Consider the following 20,003-nt stretch of genomic DNA (forward strand, 5'->3'; position numbering starts at 1 on the left):
ACTGGGTGAGTGGCTGGCAAAGCAGACAGAAAGAAAGGAAAAGCATTCCTGGCTCTGCTTCTCTATCATTTGTGTCTCTCCTTATTCTGCACTCCCTCATTCCCTCTCTCAATTCAACCCTTCGGTTTGAATGGTTTTTCCAGAAGATTTTGTTCTTAGCTCGTGAAGTTTTACAACAATGGCAACACTGTATTTCATTAAAGCAGTGAGGTAAGCACGAAGCAACAGTGGCTGTGCTAATGTGGTGTGTGCTCATTGTTCTCTCTCTAATGATCTGAACATGACAGAGAGTTAATGAAAAGCATCTTGCTCGTTGCTGCTCACCCTCTCCTGGCTTCCCCTCTTCCTTCTCTCCCTTCTCTCGCTCTCCATAAACAATTACTTCCACCGAAGTGAGTTAAAAAAAATATATATATTTTTGTTTTAAAAGGTTGTTAGTACCTTCAGTGATGCGGTCCAGGTGAGTGTGTCTGTCTGCGCCTCAGGTAGTCCCCAGGAGGTGTGTGTGTGTGTGTGGTTGTTTCTGTGCCGGTCTGCCAGGTAGCAGAGCAGCATATATAGAGCAGCCAGCAGCCAGACAGTGACAGACTCAGCCAGCCTCCCTCCCTCTCTCTTTCTCTCTCTCTCTCTAACTGCATGAGTCAGCCAGAGCCTGTCTGAGAACCACCTCTTTCACAATAAAAGCTTGGCAACATGGGCCACTGATCGAGAACTTCCCTTTCAGAACAGGACTCCAAGAACAACAACAACTATTTTTGAGTCAGAGAGAAGAGACTGAAAGTGAGAGAGAAAGAGAGAGATTGTGAAAGAATGCGACAGCTCAAGGTAGACTCCCAGATCGTATTACATTCGGGTACCTGACGTATGTTTATCTTATTGTTATTTCGGACTAAGATCTGATGTATAATGTTCCCACTGATTCATGGGAAATTAAGTTCCTGAATCAGAGAAGAAATTCATCAAACTTCTCTCTTCCTCGGATAAGATACAATTAGGAAGGGAATCTCCGTTGTAAAGTCTCTGTTGTGACTTTATACTGGCAGGAAATAGAATCCATATTATGTTATGTGTACTATAGTTGTCATGGGTGGCACACAGAAACAGTCTCTGCTGTGCTTTTCATATGTTTACAGAGCAGAGTTAGCATTAGCTACATGCCAGCCACATAACAACCAAGTAGTCTGTGCTTTCTATAACTGACAACCATGGCACGTAGCCACAGCAGTCTATCTAGGAACTAGGATTAGTTCGAGCGGTGGATCACACTGAAAAGGCCACACAATCCATTACAGACTAACAATCCCCCCCCCCCCCCCCCCACACACAGATCTGGAACACGTCAACAGTTTTTTCCCCCCAGAGATTTTGACCTTCAATTTTGGGAGGCAGACATACATTTTTGGTGCATTTATCAGTTCTGTTTTGGTGTGTAATGTCTATTTGTAGGTCGGCCTGTGTTCTCCATCTCATCTGCTCTGCTGTTGTCTCTCAGTGGCTGGAGATGAGTCCCAGAGGAGAGATACAGGGGTGAGAGGGTGGGGTAGGGGTCAGGGGTAGGGGGTGGGGAACATGGGGGCGAGGGAATGTTCAGTTCCTCTCTCATGAGGGCTCAGTCATCTCCCCAGTGTCGAGTCACACCGCTCACGGCCGAGTCAGCTTCTATGTATCTCACTCTCCTGCTTATGGAAGACAGGTTCAACCACTGTGTGAGTAGTATAGTGTTGTAACGGCGATGGATGTATGCAATCATTTTGCTGACGTTACAGTATATCACAGACACCCTGTAATTAATGCCACTCTGCTCGCTGTAAAGAGGAAGTTATGTCTACGTTTCCTGGGTGTCAGGACGTGCATCTGAGCGCATCTGGGTACCAGAACCCCCCCCCCCCCCCCCCCCCCCCCGCACGCAAACAAGGGCAGGGATCTGGACAGCAGCTTTAATCAAAGGCTGATTGACTTCATGCGGAAACAATGTGATTCTCAAAAGAGTATATGTTTAGAATGCCATTCCCTCTGGGAAACAGCCCCTGCTCTCAACAGGCCATCACTAAGACCTCTGTTTCCATGCTGTCAACTTATTCTCTCTCTCTCTCTCTCTCTCTCTCTCTCTCTCTCTCTCTCTCTCTCTCTCTCTCTCTCTCTCTCTCTCTCTCTCTCTCTCTCTCTCTCTCTCTCTCTCTCTCTCTCTCTCTCTCTCTCTCTCTCTCTCTCTCTCTCTCTCTCTCTCTCTCTCTCTCTCTCTCTCTCTCTCTCTCTCTCTCTCTCTCTCTCTCTCTCTCTCTCTCTCTCTCTCTCTCTCTCTCTCTCTCTCTCTCTCTCTCTCTCTCTCTCTCTCTCTCTCTGTTATAGGGCTAAAAAGATTGGAGAAGTGGTTTACCCATACATCTCTGTTTTGGATAGATAACTCTGTGTTGTTCTTTGTTATAGGGCCAAAAAGATTGGAGAAGTGGTTTACCCATACATCTCTGTTTTGGATAGATAACTCTGTGTTGTTTATTGTTTTCCAATTTTCCCAGAAGTGGTTAGAGTCATGGATTCTGCAGTTACATTGAGCTGATTTCTGTTCCTTCTTTTTCCGTAGTGTATTTCTGTATTGTTTTAGTGATTCATCATAGTGAAGGCGAAGGTTTTCTGGGTCTCTATGTTTTTGGTTGGATAGGTTTCTCAATTTCTTTCTTAGGTGTTTGCATTCTTCATCAAACCATTTGTCATTGTTGTTCATTTTCTTCCGTTTTATGTTAAATATTTTTAGATTTGATAGGGAAGCTGAGAGGTCAAATATACTGTTTAGGTTTTCTACTGACAAGTTTACACCTTCACTACTACAGTGAAACGTTTTGTCCAGGAAGTTGTCTAAAAGGGATTGAATTTGTTGTTGCCTAATTGTTTTTTGGTAGGTTTCCACACTACTTTCCTTCCATCTGTAGCATTTCTTGATATTATTCAGACCCTTTGGCTTTGATGCCTCATGATTGAGTACTGCACTGTTCATGTAGACTGTGATTTTGCTGTGATCTGATAGGGTTGTCAGTGGGCTGACTGTGAACTCCCTGAGAGACTCTGGGTTGAGGTCAGTGATAAAGTAGTCTTCAGTACTACTGCCAAAAGATTAGCTATAGGTGTACCTACCATAGGAGTCCCCTCAAAGCCTACCACTGACTATGTACATACTCAGTGTGCCACGGAGCTGCAGGAGTTGTTGTTATGTTGTTGTAGTTGTGCCTAGGGGGGCATATAGGGGAGGGAATGCTGGGCAGGTAAGTGTTTGTCCCCCTGTGTGCTGAGGGTTTCAGGTTCTTGTCCAGTTCTGGCATTTAGGTTGCCACAGACTAGTACATGTCCCTGGGCCTGGAAATTATTGATTTCCCCCTCCAGGATGGAGAAGCTGTCTTCATTAAAGTATGGGGATTCTAGTGGAGGGATATAGGATATAGGTAGCACACAGGACATTTTTCTCTGTTAATGATAATTTCCTTTGGAATTTTTAGCCAAATGTAAAATGTTCCTGTTTTGATTAATTTAATGGAGTGAGTTAAGTCTGCTCTATAGCAAATTAGCATACCCCCTAAGTCTCCTCCCTGTTTCACACCTGGTAGTTTGGTGGATGGGACTACCAGCTCTCTGTATCCTAGAGGGCAACCAGTGGGTCCATCTCTTCTATACCAGGTTTCTTGTAGGATGACAATGTCTGTATTTCTGATTTCTTTGGTGAAGTCCAGGTGCCTGCTCTTTAGGCCAAAGGCAGGTGACCTCAAGCCTTGGATATTCCAGGATGAGATAGTGAAGGTTTTGTGTTCCATAAAGAGTCCAATGTTGTTAGTCGTGTGGTTTGGCGAGCAGAGCCTGCTGTGTGAGCAGAGTCTGCTGAGCATCTGGTACATGCCATTGCCTTTGGCTGGTGTAAGAGTGGGGGTTGGGCCTGTTTGCCTGCTCACGTATATGTGTGACATTCATGTTGAGGGCCTCTTTGCAGGAATGGGGTGCATGGCGTGGGCAGGAGGGGCATAGGTCAGATCTGAGTGAGCCTAAATGGGGTGTGGGCATGGTTGACTTGGGGGGGGTGTTGATTGGTTGGGGTGGTGGTGTGGATGTGGCTAGTGGTGCTGTGGTGTGGATGTAGGTCCTCTCTGTGTAGGTCCGGGGGGGCGGGGTGGGCGAGTGTCTCTCTGGACTGGGCGGGGTGGCTGTTGATCTGTTGCTCCTGTGTGAGGTGTTGGAGCTGCAGTTGAGGGCGATGTCCTTTAGGGTCCAGGCGAAGGTGGGCACTGCTGCCTTGTACAGGTGGACCTGGTCGTAAAGGCTGTTCAAGTCCAGGGTGGAGTGGAGGGCCAGGTAAACTTTTGGTTTTGAGGCACAGTCACGGGAAATACTTACGTTTAACTTGTGTATGGTAGCAGGGTGGCAGTATTTTTGTGGTAGCAGAGTGGAGATAACCACTTGTGTGTTGGGGAAAGTAGGAAGCTTTTTCAATCACTCCCATGAGTGCTGTGGCCACCCTTTCCTGCTGTGTTCTCAGGTCGTTTGTGCCTGTGTGTATTGTTATGTGGCTGGGTGACCTTAGTTGGTCCTCAGACAGAAGGTTTAGGACGCGTTGAGTGTTTGGACACCAGAGTTTAGACACTGTGTTTGGGAAAAAGTAAATTTTCTTGTACATATTTCCTGTTTGAGTCCATAAGAAGTACTATCTGTGGCTTGTGTATGTCCTCAGTGGGTGTGTGGGGGTCGTCAGGAGGGCTATCAGGGTAGCTGATGGGGGGGCTGTTCAGAGGGGGTGGGATCCCCTGGGCTTGGGGGTCTTCATTTGTCTGTCCTGCTGTGATGTCGAGGCTATGGTCAGGGTCTGGGGTAGACTGTTCTGCTGTGGTGTCGAGACTTTGGTCAGTGTGAGGTGGGCTGTTCTGCTGGCTTCTCTGCGGGGGTGGCCGGCTATCTAATGGGTTGTTCTCTGTCACACTTCATTGTTCTCACCTTCTACTCCAGCACTCTGATCCTCTCCTGTTGATGTTGTCTCACCACAGTCCAGAGTGTAGATATGTCTCTCTCCACCCTCAGCTCTGGTTGAGGGAGGTATTGTTGAGCTGGACTATGTTGTGTGCTGACTGGAGTGTGTTCACCTACAGTTCCAACTCCACCTGCCTTATCCTTCATTTCAATGAGGGAGTAGTAGTGGGAGGTTGACTTTCCGCTTGGGGTTGCTCGTCTGTGGGGTTGTATAATGAAGAGGTCGGGTCTGACACGCTCGGGATGTGGGGGTACCTTTCTCAAGTGAGAGCTTATCCTGCTGAGCTTTCTCTTTGATTATGTGAAAGTCCAGCTGAAACAGTTTGGGGTTGTCCTGTACAATTACTGTTCCAGACTTGTACAGGTTGACATTGAGTTCCTCATTCTCTAGTATCCTGGAGTTTCCACCCATCGCTTACCCCCCCCCCCCCTTAACAGAGGGGTAGTGTGTTTATATAGCACTGCACCATGCCAGGGGATGGTCTGTGTTTATATAGCACTGCACCATGCCAGGGGATGGTCTGTGTTTATATAGCACTGCACCATGCCAGGGGATGGTCTGTGTTTATATAGCACTGCACCATGCCAGGGGATGGTCTGTGTTTATATAGCACTGCACCATGCCAGGGGATGGTCTGTGTTTATATAGCACTGCACCATGCCAGGGGATGGTCTGTGTTTATATAGCACTGCACCATGCCAGGGGATGGTCTGTGTTTATATAGCACTGCACCATGCCAGGGGATGGTCTGTGTTTATATAGCACTGCACCATGCCAGGGGATGGTCTGTGTTTATATAGCACTGCACCATGCCAGGGGATGGTCTGTGTTTATATAGCACTGCACCATGCCAGGGGATGGTCTGTGTTTATATAGCACTGCACCATGCCAGGGGATGGTCTGTGTGGAATATTAAGTTGCTTATGTTCCCATTTTTCTAATAGTCAGCTAAAAGTGTCTCTTGATTTTCCATAAGGAGCTTATTTTTGTACTCTTTTGGTGCCTTCTCATTTTTTTACATCCAGAGGAAACTGGATTGTAGTGACCTCTGAACAGAGGGAGGGGACTTTAAAGGTCTCTGCATTTGGGTGGGGTAGGCTGTGAAACTCTCCTGCCATTGTTGCACTCAATGGCTTTGACACCTCTCACTTCACACCTCAGTGCTAATTGAAGTTGCAGTCAGGTCTGTTTTGTCCTAGCAAGTTTGGTAGCCTTAACTTAGCATTAAGTCCTTATAAAGTAAATATATAATTGTAATGTATTTTTCTTCTTGGCTTTAAAAGTAGCTTCAGACTCAACATTACTCACTCAGTTCCAGGTTGGATGGTGTTTTCAGGTTTCTGGTGTTTGTTTCACCACTCTCTCTCACCACTCTCTCTCACCACTCTCTCTCACCACTCTCTCGCTCTCTCTCCACTGTCTATCTCACCACTCTCTTTCACCACTCTCTCTCTGCTCACCCTTATCCCTTTCTTCCATGCCCCTGCTGTGTTGTAAAGGCCAGCTCTAACCAATCAATCAATCAATCAACCATTCAATCAATCAATCAAATATATTTATTAAGCACTTTTTACATCAGCAGATGTCACAAAGTGCTATACAGAAATCCAACCTAAAACCCCAAACAGTAAACAATGCAGATGTAGCAGCACAGTAGCTTGGAAAAACTCCCTAGAAAGGCAGGAACCTAGGAAGAAACCTAGAGAGGAACAAGGCTCTGAGGGGTGGCCAGTCCTCTTCTGGAGATTATAACAGTACATGGCCAAGATGTTCAAATGTTCATAGATGACCAGCAGGGTCAGATAATAATATTAATCACAGTGGTTGTAGAGGGTGCAACAGGAGTAAATGTCAGTTAGCTTTTCATAACAACTATCTTCCTTATTTGGAAACCTGCTCCATTCCCTGCAGGTCACTCTAACCCAACTGGCCAATCCAGTGTCAAGCCACAGCTCTTTCAGCCAATCCTTCTGCTCGCCATGTCCTTTTAAGGACTGCCCACCTCCGGGGAAGTCTGGGGGTTGTTGAGGAACGATCTGCCTCCCTGCTTTCTATACTTAGTATCCTCTACTTTTACTCAATCTTTATCTTTCAAGAAAACTCCCTCTCTCTTTCTCTGGCTAGTTCTTTTTGTAGACACCCATTCACACTCCAGGTTCACATTTAGAGCAACAAATGTAGCCACTCAGAGAGCTGATAAACAACAACATTCTCACTTTGGTTTTTTTTAACAACATTGGCATGACATTAATGAAATACCTCAAGTTGCAAATGAACGTCAGGACTGTCCTGAGCTTGCCAGGTAGCTGACAGTGAAGAAACAGAGTGTTCTGTGTATAAACTCAGTTCCATATGTGTCTCTTTAACATACATGTTTCCCAGCTTTCCAGAAAACCACACACAAAGCCTCTACAAGAAAGTGATTGCTAATACACCATTAGAGAGTTAATGAGTTACACCTCATAAACACAAGGCCTCTGTTGTGAGTACAGCTCTGAGTCACAGCACAGATATGTGACAAAGCCTGGCAGCCAGCGCAACAAGGCTCTGAACGCAATACAACCACAACCATAGAGCAGTACGGTCCCACAAACACGACCCTGAATGTAACACAACCAAAGACACAAGACAAAGAGCAATACGACACACAGACACAACCCTGAATGTAACACAACCAAAGACACAAGACAAAGAGCAATACGGCACACAGACACGACCCTGAATGTAACACAACCAAAGACATAAGACAAAGAGCAATACGGCACACAGACACGACCCTGAATGTAACACAACCAAAGACATAAGACAAAGAGCAATACGACACACAGACACGACCCTGAATGTAACACAACCAAAGACACAAGACAAAGAGCAATACGGCACACAGACACGACCCCGAACGCAAGAGGTCGCAAGATCAACACAAAGCTCTGAATTTGACAGGCACGAACCATAGCTTCAACAATACCACATACGTATATTAAACACGTTGTTTAAGTCTACTGTATAAGCACGGTTGGAGAAGTAATGAACATTCCAAAGCATCAAAATCCAATCTGAGATTTACTCTTGAGTACAAAAAAACAAACAGTATCCAGGCACCTCTGTAAACAGTTTATGTGTATTTGTGTATGTGTGTATTTGTGTATATGTGTGTATGTGTGTATGTGTGTATATGTGTGTATGTGTGTATTTATCCACTGTTACCCTGACGATGATGACCTCAGAGAGGGTTAAAAAGGTTGAGGAGTGGGACATAATCATTTAATCTCTGTGGTATGACAATTATGCAGCTGGCATGGGTTTGAATGGCACTGGGTCAATACATAAGCAATATATAGCAAATGAAAGGGGATTAGTAGCTTCCTCATCTCTACCACTCTGCAGGCTTAACACACATACACACATGGTGTCACCTACAGCCAAGCAGGCTGTTGTTCTAAGCTCCAGCATGTTTGGGATTGTTAGCCCAGTGTGTGTGCGTGACACACATTTTAGTCAGGAATAGAGTTCCCTGAAGCCATGAGGGGGAGGGTTACCACATGGTGAGGTTGTGACCCCATACGCAGCCATTTACTAGCAGCATTTTAACATAATAGTCACCTTTGACCTCTGACCCCTAAAATATAATTGTTGTACCCTGTCTGCCATGTGGCTCCAGCAGAGCCGACACCTTTCACTTCCTGCTCCCTGGACACAAAAGGACAGAACATGACTTTGTATTGTTCTGTGATTTCAGCTGTTTACAAAACCAAATACTCTCTCTCTCCCTCTCCCTCTCTCTCATTGTGACTCAGTGTGCTTGTGGTAGGTCTCTCAGGGTGGAGGCTGTGACAGATCAGTCTGGAACAGTGAGGATTAACACAGCTGTCTGAACACGATGACCCTCTCACCCTAACCCTGCGGGGGTTCTGAGAGGCACCACAGCATCACTTCCTCGTCACCGTGACGACAGACCCACTTTGCCACATCATGATCTCATGATCAACAGCCTGTTTTTAGACTCACCAGAAGGAACTCAACTTGAACCAGAACTCAACCACATTTCAAGTAGTCCCCAATCAAGGACTGCGTTGTGAAGGTTAATGGTTTTGTTATGTAATGTTTTTAAGTTTAGATTGTGAGCGGGTTATGACAAGGCAAAGTTGAGGTTGTGTAAACTGCTGATCTGTGCTTGACTCCTCTGCTTTTCACGATCTGTAATCCTCACATAATCTGGAGCAATCAGGAAAATGGAGTCAGGTGGAGATTCTCACAGAGGCTTTGCCAGCGAGGGCTCAGCGGTAGATGAAAAGAAGGTCGTTTCTAAAATGGATACGTGCAAGATAACTATTTCAACTGTCATGTTTTGATTCCCTGTCTTATGAAACAGTGATTAAGATATCAAATGTTTGCAGGATAATTGCTGCTTGTGTGTTTGACGACGCCCACCCACAGATTATATCCCAACACATAATCTAACGTTGTGCGACCGTGATCACAGTCAGTACCACAGTCCCACCTCACTGCCTCCTTCACTGGACTCTTCGCTATGATCCTCTCCTCCAAAACCTCACATGACAGGGGTTTGGACTTCCCCTTCAGAGGCGGCCGCTTGAAAAGAATGTCCTTGGTGTTTCTGTACAAATACATACGGTGTCATTATCTTTTGTAGACTTTGTTGGCATGTGAAAATAGTCCATGTTGACAGTAATCGACAGCACGGGAGTTAAGAAATTGAAGATGTGCCACACGGAATGTCAGGGAAAATCTGAGACAACAGCTCCACTAACTGACTATCTGAATGCCTCTCCCACACAGTGTTTTTAGCTCTTACTAGCAAGGATATGGCATAATCCACAGCAGATGCAAACTGTTCATGTGAAATGTCACGCCGTAGCATGTATTAATACTAGAAAGCTGATACTAGACACCAATACCACTCACACTCCATCCGTCACAATGGACAGTACACATGCGACACACACACACACACACACAGAGCAGATTGACAACTTCCAGATCACTCCAGTGTGTGTCTTTATATGTGGTCACATGTGTCCCTTAAGACCCCTGGTGAGCCTGAACCCTAAACCAGTACTGAGCATACAGACTCTCTACAAAATTGCAGCCCAGGTACCTCAAACTGATATCATAGCTCCCAGCTAAGTGATTTATGACCTGCCTCATGGCATAGCTACATACCCAACATTTACAGCTTAATACCCTTATACACTGCCGCAAGCCCTTGAGACCAAAAACCGACTCTCTCTCTCTCTCTTTTGGCTTTACTAGCATGGGAAACATATGTTAACATTGCCAAAGGAAGTGAGGTAGATGATATACGAAAGTGAAATAAACAATAAAAATGAACAGTAACCATTACACTCACAAAAGTTCCAAAAGAATAAAGACATTTCAAATGTCATATTATGACTATATACAGTGTTGTAACAATGTAACAATGTTTAAAGTACAAAAGGGGAAATAAATAAGCATAAATATGGGTTGTATTTACAATGGTGTTTGTTCTACACTGGTTGACCTTTTCTTGTGGCAACAGGTCACAAATCTTGCTGCTGTGATGGCACACTGTGGTATTTCACCCAGTAGATATGGGAGTTTATCAAAATCAGGTCACAAAATCTAACATGGCCATACATTGGACAGGAGGTTAGGAAGTGCAGCTCAGTTTCCACCTCATTTTGTGGGCAGTGTGCACATAGCCTGTCTTCTCTTGAGAGCCAGGTCTGCCTACGGCGGCCTTTCTCAATAGCAAGGCTATGCTCACTGAGTCTGTACATAGTCAAAGCTTTCCTTAAGTTTGGGTCAGTCACAGTGGTCAGGTATTCTGCCACTGTATACTCTCTGTTTAGGGCCAAATATCATTCAAGTATGCTCAGTTTTTTTGTTAATTATTTTCAATGAGTCAAGTAATTATCTTTTTGTTTTCTCATGATTTGGTTGGGTCTACTTGTGTTGCTGTCCTGTAGCTCTGTGGGGTGTGTTTGTGTTTGTGAACAGAGCCCCAGGACCAGCTTGCTTAGGGGACTCTTCTCCAGGTTCATCTCTCTGTAGGTGATAGCTTTGTTATGGAAGGTTTGGGAATCGCTTCCTTTTAGGTGGTTGTAGAATTGAACGGCTCTTTTCTGGATTTTGATAATTAGTGGGTATCGGCCTAATTCTGCTCTGCATGCATTATTTGGTGTTCTACACTGTATTCTACACAGATGATATATTTGCAGAATTCTGCATGCAGTCTCAATTTTGTGTTTGTCCCATTTTGCAAATTCTTGGTTGGTGTGCGGACCCCAGACCTCACAACCATAAAGGGCAATGGGTTCTATAACTGATTCAAGTATTTTTAGCCAGATCCTAATTGGTATTTCAAATGTTATGTTCCTTTTGATGGCATAGACCCCCCTTCCTGTCTTGTCTCTCAGATCGTTCACAGCTTTGTGGAAGTTACCTGTGGAGCTGATGTTTAGGCAAAGGTATGTATAGTTCTTTGTGTGCTCTAGGCCAATGGTGTCTAGATGGAATTTGTATTTGTGGTCCTGGCGACTGGACCTTTTTGGAACACCATTATTTTGGTCTTACTGAGATTTACTGTCAGGGCCCAGGTGTGGCAGAATCTGTGCATAAGATATAGGTGCTGTTACAGGCCCTCCTTGGTTGGTGACAGAAGCCCCAGATCATCAGCAAACAGTAGACATTTGACTTCAGATTCTAGTAGGGTGAGGCCAGGAGCTGCAGACTTTTCTAGTGCCCTCGCCAATTGGTTGATATATATGTTGAAGAGGGTGGGACTTAAGCTGCCTCCCTGTCTCACCCCAAGGCCCTGTAGGAATTAATGTGTGTGTTTTTTGCCTATTTTAACTGCACACTTGTTGTTTGTGTACACGGATTTTATAATGTTGTATGTTTTCCCCCCAACACCACTTTCCATCCATTTGTATAGCTGGCCCTCATGCCTAATTGAGTCGAAGGCTTTTTTGAAATCAACAAAGCATGAGAAGACTTTGCCTTTGTTTTGGTTTGTTTGTTTGTCAATTAGGGTGTGCAGGGTGAAGACGTGGTCTGTCGTACGATAATTTGGTAAAAAGCCAATTTGACATTTGCTCAGTACATTGTTTTCACTGAGGAAATGTACGAGTCTGCTGTTAATGATAATGCAGAGGACTTTCCCAAGGTTTCTGTTGACGCATATCCCATGGTAGTTATTGGGGTCAAATTTGTCTCCACTTTTGAAGATTGGGGTGATCAGTCCTTGGTTCCAAATATTGGGGAAGATGCCAGAGCTAAGAATGCTGATAAAGAGTTTTAGTATAGCCAATTGGAATTTGTTGTCTATATATTTGATAATTTCACTGAGGATACCATCAACACCACAGGCCTTTTTGGGTTGGAGGGTTTTTATTTTGTCCTGTAGCTCATTCAAGGTAATTGGAGAATCCAGTGGGTTCTGGTAGTCTTTAATAGTTGATTCTAAGATTTGTATTTGATCAGATTTCTGACGTGCTGTTCCTTATTTTTCCGTAGTGTATTTCTGTATTATTTTAGTGATTCACCATAGTGGAGGCGTAGGCTCAGGTTTTCTGGGTCTCTATGTTTTTAGTTGGATAGTTTTCTCAATTTCTTTCTTAGGTTTTTTGCATTCTTCATCAAACCATTTGTCATTGTTGTTAATTTTCTTAGGTTGTCTGCTTGACATTTATAGATTTAATAGGGAGAGGTGAAATATACTGTTTAGGTTTTCTACTGCTAAGTTTACACCTTCACTATTACAGTAAAACATTTTGTCCGGGAAATTGTCTAGAAGTGATTGAATTTTATTTTGCCTAATTGTTTTTTGGTAGATTTCCACACTACTTTACTTCCATCTATAGCATTTCTTAATATTATTCAAATCCTTTGGCTTTCATGCCTCATGATTGAGCATAGTAGCCTGTTCAAGTAGAGTGTGATTTTGCTGGGATTTGATAGGGGTGTCAGTGGACTGACTGTGAACTCTGGGTTGAGGTCAGTGATAAAGTAGTCTACAGTACGACTGCCAAGAGATGAGCTATAGGTGTACCTACCGCAGTAGTCCCCTCAAAGCCTACCGACAGAGCTGCAGGAGTTGTGACCATTTTTGTTGGTTATGTTGTCGCAGTTGTGTCTAGGAGGGCATATGAGGGAGGAAATGCTGTCACCTCCAGGTAGGTGTTTGTCCCCCTGTGTGCTGAGGGTGTCAGGTTCTTGTCCAGTTCTGTCATTTAGGTCGCCACAGACTAGTACATGTCCCTGGGCCTGGAAATTGTTGATCTCCCCTCTAGGATGGAGAAGCTGTCATTGGTAAAGTATGGGGATTCTAGTGGAGGGATATAGGTAGCACACAGGGGGATTATTTTCTGTTGTGATCATTTCCTTATTAATTTCTAGCCAGATGTAAAATGTTCCTATCTTGACTAGTTTAATCGAGTGGGTTAGGTCTGCTCTATATCAAATTAGCATACCCCCTGAGTCTCCTCCCTGTTTCACCTGGTAGTTTGGTGGATGGGACGACCAGCTCTCTGTAACCGAGAGGGCAAAAAGTGGGGTTGTCTCCTTTATACCATGTTTCTTGTAGGATGACAATGTCTGTATTCCAATTTCTTAAAAAAGTTTGGGTTCCAGCTATTTATGCCAAAGGCAGATGACCTCAGACCTTGTATATTCCAGGACGAGATAGTAAAAGCTTTGTGTTCCATAGTGTCTAGTGTTGTTTTTGTGTGATTTAGTCTCTCTCTCTCTATCCCCCCTCTCCCTCCCTCTTTCAACACTAGGCCAATGTTCCGATCCTAACAGCCAACCTGTGGCCTCTCCCCTAAGAGCTTCCTCTGATTCTTCCACCAGGTCTGGCAACACCAGTAACATCAGCCATCAGAACCACGCACTGACTGACTGACTGAATGACCCAACTCCCTCTTCCTCCAGTAAAGAACAGTCACAGTGCAGACAGACAGCAGGCATGTTTTCCCAGATCAGGTCTCCTGCGGTCACCTTAGCCTGCCAAGTCATTCAGCCACTTCCTCTCCACAGCCCAGCTCTGTTAATGCAGTTCTGAGATAGCGTCGACAGGAGCGCTTTCAGTAACACTACTAATCAAGGTACCGTCCCACAGATCCATAGCTAAGAGGTCAAGGCAATGTGACGCATTAATAACAGGTGTAGGCCTATGTAATGGTTGAGATGCATGAATGCAACAGTACTCTACATCCTCTTAGGCCATCACTAAAACACATTTCTTCCCTCTGAATACAATACAGCCGTTGTAGCAGAACAAGACTGTAATCGTCGTTGGTCCGGTCTATTGAAAACATCAGTCAAAACAGACACCTGTTATGACATCAGTCAAAACAGACACCCAGACACCTTATTGGGCTGCAGTGAAATGAGATCCATTGCATGATAGAGTTTCGTTTCACATGGAGAGATGTAGAGCCAAGACAGTAGGGTCATAGTTTCCATTCAGTCCCCGTTGGATTCACGGCAATTTCACTAAACTACTCAATGGCAAACTCAATTAAAGTTACATTGGAGTCCTCAAATCAAATCCAGCAAATGTAAAAAATGACTTTTACACCAGAGGCAGTAAAAGTCACACAGCAGGATCCCTTTTCAAAGGCAACAGACAGATACTGTAGAACCACCGCTTCAACATTGTGCAACAGCATGCCGTTTAAAGACCATGGAAAAAAACTTGAAAAGGTAACAGGAACGTGTGCAGGGGAACAAATGAGAGGCGGTGACCCTTGCCGTGAGGTCAGAGGTTAAAGATCAAGAGTGGCCAGTGCTTTAGTTTGTCAGCCAACACTTCTACAGGTCACCAGGGGACAGAGAAGGATCTAACCTCGGGTACGGCACAACGCAGTACACTGTCCCGCCGCACGCTTCACAGTGGCGGGAGATAACTGTTTTAGGCAGCCTGTCCATGTCATTACTCTGGAAAAACTCACTCAAGGAAGCAGCTTTACGGAGATCCTGCTATTTGCCGAAACTCAATCCGGGACACAGCGCAAAATATAGCGAAACAATGTAAATGTGTCAACACGTCGTTCTGATCCCAGCTTTACTCAAACAACAGGGCTCCGTTCACATCACGCCCAGAGAGCCTCACCCAGACCAGACCCAGACCAGACCAACCTTTCTGTTGTTTACCTGTCAGTGTCTGTCTCCTCCTCTATACCCGCCGCTCTGGAAGCATAGAGGACATCGTCAACATTTAGTAAGTGTTACAGAGACATGCATCCAAAAGGGGGATTCAGAAACTCAACGCAACAATGCACATGCGATGTACAAAGCACAGAGCATGAGCCCTACATAACATTCATGCATCACATGCGCCCAGTCTTAGGCCACGTCACAAATACGTCAGTCTCAGACCCCATCACGACTATAACGTCCCTCCTCACTAATGTACAAGACATATATCATGCCTGAACCACTAAATCAAATTAACCAAGATCAGAAGCTTCATACACTTCCATCTATAGACAGACCTGACTGAGCAACAGCAAGTAGCAACGCGCATGCCCCGCCCACCTGTGGAGCGGTCTTTTTCAGCCATCTACTTCCTGTGTTTGAGGGTTGCAAAATCCACTTCAATCTCTCTGGATTAACTGCTTTCATTTGACTCCTAAGACTTCCTTTATACTCTTGAATGTTGTTTTCACCCGTTAATGTTACGACCGCGGAAATGTTTAATGACCTGTCAGACACACCCCGGTAATGGCTGAAATGGGCTCAATGGAATACGTTGTGTTACCTTCGTCTGGGATTTAACGCACCGTCTCGACAGTTACCTCACAAGAAAGATAACTTATTTTTTGATGTGTGTTGATTTTTGGTGGAATTGAAAAAAGTTAGAATTTAATACAGTTTTTGTAAACAGAAATCTTTACAAATTAGATGTGCTGAAATGAAAGCAACTCCCGAAAATGAACACTCTGATTATAGTGATTTTATGTCTGATCTCACAAACAATGTATAGTATGTGTAGATAGGTGTAATCTAGAGCCAGGCGTGTTGACTTTTAATCCAATTTTACCCTGCTATTTGTTTCAAGACGCTTTGTATTGTAGCTGCGACAGACAAAGATATATAATTAAGCAAACTTTACTAGGCATGTTGTCAAACAGCACATCCAGTACATGAATAATGTAAGTAACAATTGGCTTCCGTTTCCTGTGTAACATTAATATTGCTACATGTTCTCTTTTTTTTTTTACAACAAAAGCAGACTATACCTAACTTTGGCTTGTAGTCCATGCCTGTAGTAAACTGGAATGTGAACTGAATGTTTGTTTACTGTCTCTGACTGTCCATTACATTATTATTATTATTTTTACCTTCACACAAAGTCTTTCAGGTCTATAGATCTTCGGATGGCCCTATCAGACCTTGTGTGGGGAGTGTTGATTACACCAGGAGGTGCTTACCTGAGATGTTAGGATCGTCTTGCTGAGGTGCAGCGTTCACCTCTAGGTTGTGTTCAGCACCCTGCTGGGCGTCAGCTGGTGCTCTGTTTACTGGCTCTGTGCCAGGCTCTTCAACAGTGGGGAAGTCCTCCTCTATTTCTCTGCTCTTCCTCAGGTGTCGCATGTTCCTCCTGAAGACTTGTTCCTGTTCTGTCTTCACCCCGTAGGACCTTTGCTCCACAGGTCTGACTACTGTGGCCCTCTGCCACCACTGTTTCTGTCCTGTGAGTGGCTGAATTCTCACCCTGTCATCTCGTTGCAGCTCTGTGAGGTCCTTAACATAGGTGTCGTAGTACTTTGCCTGTCTCTGCTGTCTTTCTTTGAACTTCTCCGGCTGACAGTTTGCCATCACCGGTCCCAGAAGATTTTCGCTCATTATAAATAGTGTCTTTGTACGTCTTCCCATGAGCGCCATGGCAGGGCTGCTGTCTGTTCCTTGTGAAGGCTATTTCTGTGACACAGCAGGGCCAGGTATGGGTCAGCACCGGCTCTCTTTTCTTTTGCCATCAGTCTTTTGGCTGTTTTCACTACCGATTCCACTTTCCCATTACTTTGCGGGTATCCTAGAGACAATGTTTTGTGTGTAAAGTCCCAAGCCTTGCTGAAACTTTGGAACTCGTCTGAAGAGAACTAGGGACCATTGTCTGAGTAAAGGATGTCAGGTATCCCACAGTGTGCAAAGTGTGTCTTCCTTGTGACAGGGTTTTCGAATTATCGTTTTCGACTGTGTGTTCTCCAAATGGTCCACCTCCCAGAAGTTGAAGAGATAATCAACTGTGACCATGTAGTCTCTGTTGTTGAACTGGAACAGGTCAGTCCTTATTTTTTCCCAGGGACTCTTTGATGCTTGTGTGGCCTCAGCGTCTCTTTCTGCTGCTTCACACCCCATGCAGTGCAGGTGCTACATTGAGTCATTGTAACGAATACTCTGTGAGAAAAATACGTAGATTCACGAGCAGACCACGGCAGATGTTTATTAAGCCTTCGCAGAAGGCATGAATCGTGGTCACAGGCAGGCAATGGTCAAACACAGGTAGGCAGTCAAAAACAAAAAATACCTCATAACCATACAAACTAAATAGGGAGCTGATGAGACCAGGTGAGAAACCAACACAGGTGAAATCAATTAACAAAAAGGAAAGACTGGGCTACGTTCCAGAACACAAAGAAAAAGAACACAAGGTTGCCTAAGAAAAGAAAAGCAGAACCTTACAGACATGTATGTTGTCAGCTGTGCATTCATGCCCAGCCAGTAGACACACTCGCAAACTCTTCTCAGACATTCCTCGATTCCTATGTGTGAGGAATTGATTCTCTGCATTATCTCCTACCTGAGGGCAGTAGGCACAACGACTCGCTCACCTCTAAAGAGAACTCCATTTTGCACACTCAGCTCATCTCTGTTGTGAAAATACATGGCTATTTCCAAGGGTACGTGTTCTTTCACTTCAGGCCACCCCTGCAGGATAACATGTTTCAGTGTCTGGAGCTCCCGGTCCGGCTCAGTGGGTCTCTGGATGGCCTTTAGTCTCTGGCTTGACACAGGGTGGTAGTGTATCATATTGACTGATTCCACTTCGACCTCCACAGGGCCTCTGTTGTCTTGTTCTGTGAGGTATGCCCTGCTCAGGGTATCGGCCAGCACCACATGCTTTCCAGGAACGTATCGGAGACCGACCTCGTAGTTTTGGAATCTCATTAGCATGCATTTTAGTATTTTTGGTGCGCTGAGGAGAAGCTTTGTCATGATGCTCTCTAGAGGCTTTTGATCTGACTGCACTTCCACAGTTCATCCATATGTGAGTTGGTGGAACCTCTCAATGCCAAACACCACTGCAAGCAGCTCCTTCTCTATCTGTGCATACCCTTTTTCAGTCTCTGTCAGGGCTCTGCTGGCGTATGCTATTGGTTGTCCTCTCTGCATCATGGCTGCTCCTAACCCACTCTTTGAAGCATCACATTGTAGTACACGCTGCTCTGTTGGGTTGTAGTATTTCAGCACAGCGGTCTGTGCAATGGTATCCCTGATTTTATTGAAAGCCTGCTCATGTCTCTCTGACCACTCCCACAGTGGGTCCTTGTGTGTTAGCTGTCGCAGTGGCTCGCAGAGCTCCGTGGTGTGGCTGCAGAACTTGGCTAAGTATTTGACCATGCCCAGGAAGCGCTGCATCCCCTGCACATCTAGGCATCTGTCTGATGGCTGTCACTTTTCCTGGGTCCACTTTCAACCCCTCTGATGTTAGCAGGTGTCCAATGTAGGGCACTTCCTTCAGCCTGAGCTGCAGCTTCTCCGGATTCAGCTTGATATTGAGCTTCCTGCATCTGTCCAGGAGCATTCTCAGGTTTTTGAAATGGTCCAGAGTCGCCGCTTCAATGTTGCCTCCTTCGCCCACAATCAGGATGTCATCTGCAATGATTTTGACTCCTGGAAGACCTTACATTGCCTGGTTCAACTTCCTCTGGAAGGTCTCTGGGGCTGGACTGATTCCCATTGGCATGCGCAGCCACTTGAAGCGTCACATGGGAGTAGAGAACATGGTGAGATAGCTGATTCCTCCTCCAGTTCCACATGCCAAAATCTGTTTTTACATCACAAACAGAGAACACGCGTGCTCTGTTCAGATCTGGCAGCACGTCTTCAATAGTGGGAAGTGGGTAATGGCTCCTCTTGAGCGCCTTGTTGAGAGGTTTTGGATCAAGACACACTCTTAGTTACCCAGACGGTTTCTTCACTACGATCAGGCTGCTAATTCAATCTGTGCTTTTTTCAACTGCTTTTATCATCCTTCTTTCCTCTAGACCACTGAGCTCCTATTTGAGTGGTTTATATAGTGCTACTGGCACTCTTCTCTTCGGCAGCTGGACGGGCTCCTCTCGCTCATCCACTTCCAGCTTCAGTTTGTCGGGGAAGCATCCATCTCCCTGGAATACATCAGAGTAGTCCTGTTTAATTTGCTCTTTAGTCCAGGATCCTGTTGTTTTCTCGATGGCCAGAATGTTGTGGTGCTGCACAGTAATCAACTCCATTGCCTGGATAGCCTTACTGCCTAGAATGGGCCTGAGCACGTTCTTGTTGACTGTGTGCACTTCCCCAGTGGCGTCAGAGTGTTCTTGTTATACATCACCAATACCTGACTGTAGGGCTCTAGGTGACTGTCTTTTGCGAGGTTTGCAGGGATAACATTACAACTAGCACCACAATCTAGCTGAAATCTGACTGACTCTTTTTTGTTGACCAGCATTGTTATAAAGAGAGTCGCATTGGGGTCTGTGGTTTTCTCCTGCACCACGTTGATGCTCTCTGACTTTGGCCCTAGTGTGATGCAGAGAACATCCTCACCGTTCTTTAAGTCAGAGGGTCTCACAAATCTCTCTGCCTTTTTCCCAAATGAGATAATACAGTAGCTTCACTTTGTAGTCATCAGGTTTTTCTCCCATTGTAAGAGCCATGTACAAATTGAATTCCTCTTTACATCTTTTCCAGGTCAGTGCTAAATTACAATCATCATCAAAGTCTATGT

At 45.0% G+C, this 20,003-nt stretch overlaps 1 protein-coding gene across 8 annotated transcripts in view; it reads right to left on the reverse strand.

Moving 5' to 3' along the window:
- Positions 1 to 20,003, reverse strand: part of LOC110521652 (palladin) — a 113,995-nt gene that overhangs the window by 27,402 nt on the left and 66,590 nt on the right. For 6 of the 8 annotated variants that reach the window (XM_036969024.1, XM_036969022.1, XM_036969023.1 and 3 more), the window contains one exon: positions 15,164 to 15,199. The exons of 1 other annotated variant lie outside the window; for it this stretch is intronic. In XM_036969024.1, the coding sequence (XP_036824919.1) occupies positions 15,164 to 15,199 (36 nt within the window). Of the gene's footprint in view, positions 1 to 441; positions 595 to 15,163; positions 15,200 to 20,003 lie in introns of those variants that run through there. One more of the 8 variants, XM_021599351.2, reaches the window with a different exon arrangement.

Source organism: Oncorhynchus mykiss, chromosome 30 (assembly GCF_013265735.2).
Source record: "Oncorhynchus mykiss isolate Arlee chromosome 30, USDA_OmykA_1.1, whole genome shotgun sequence".
Taxonomy (NCBI): domain Eukaryota; kingdom Metazoa; phylum Chordata; class Actinopteri; order Salmoniformes; family Salmonidae; genus Oncorhynchus; species Oncorhynchus mykiss.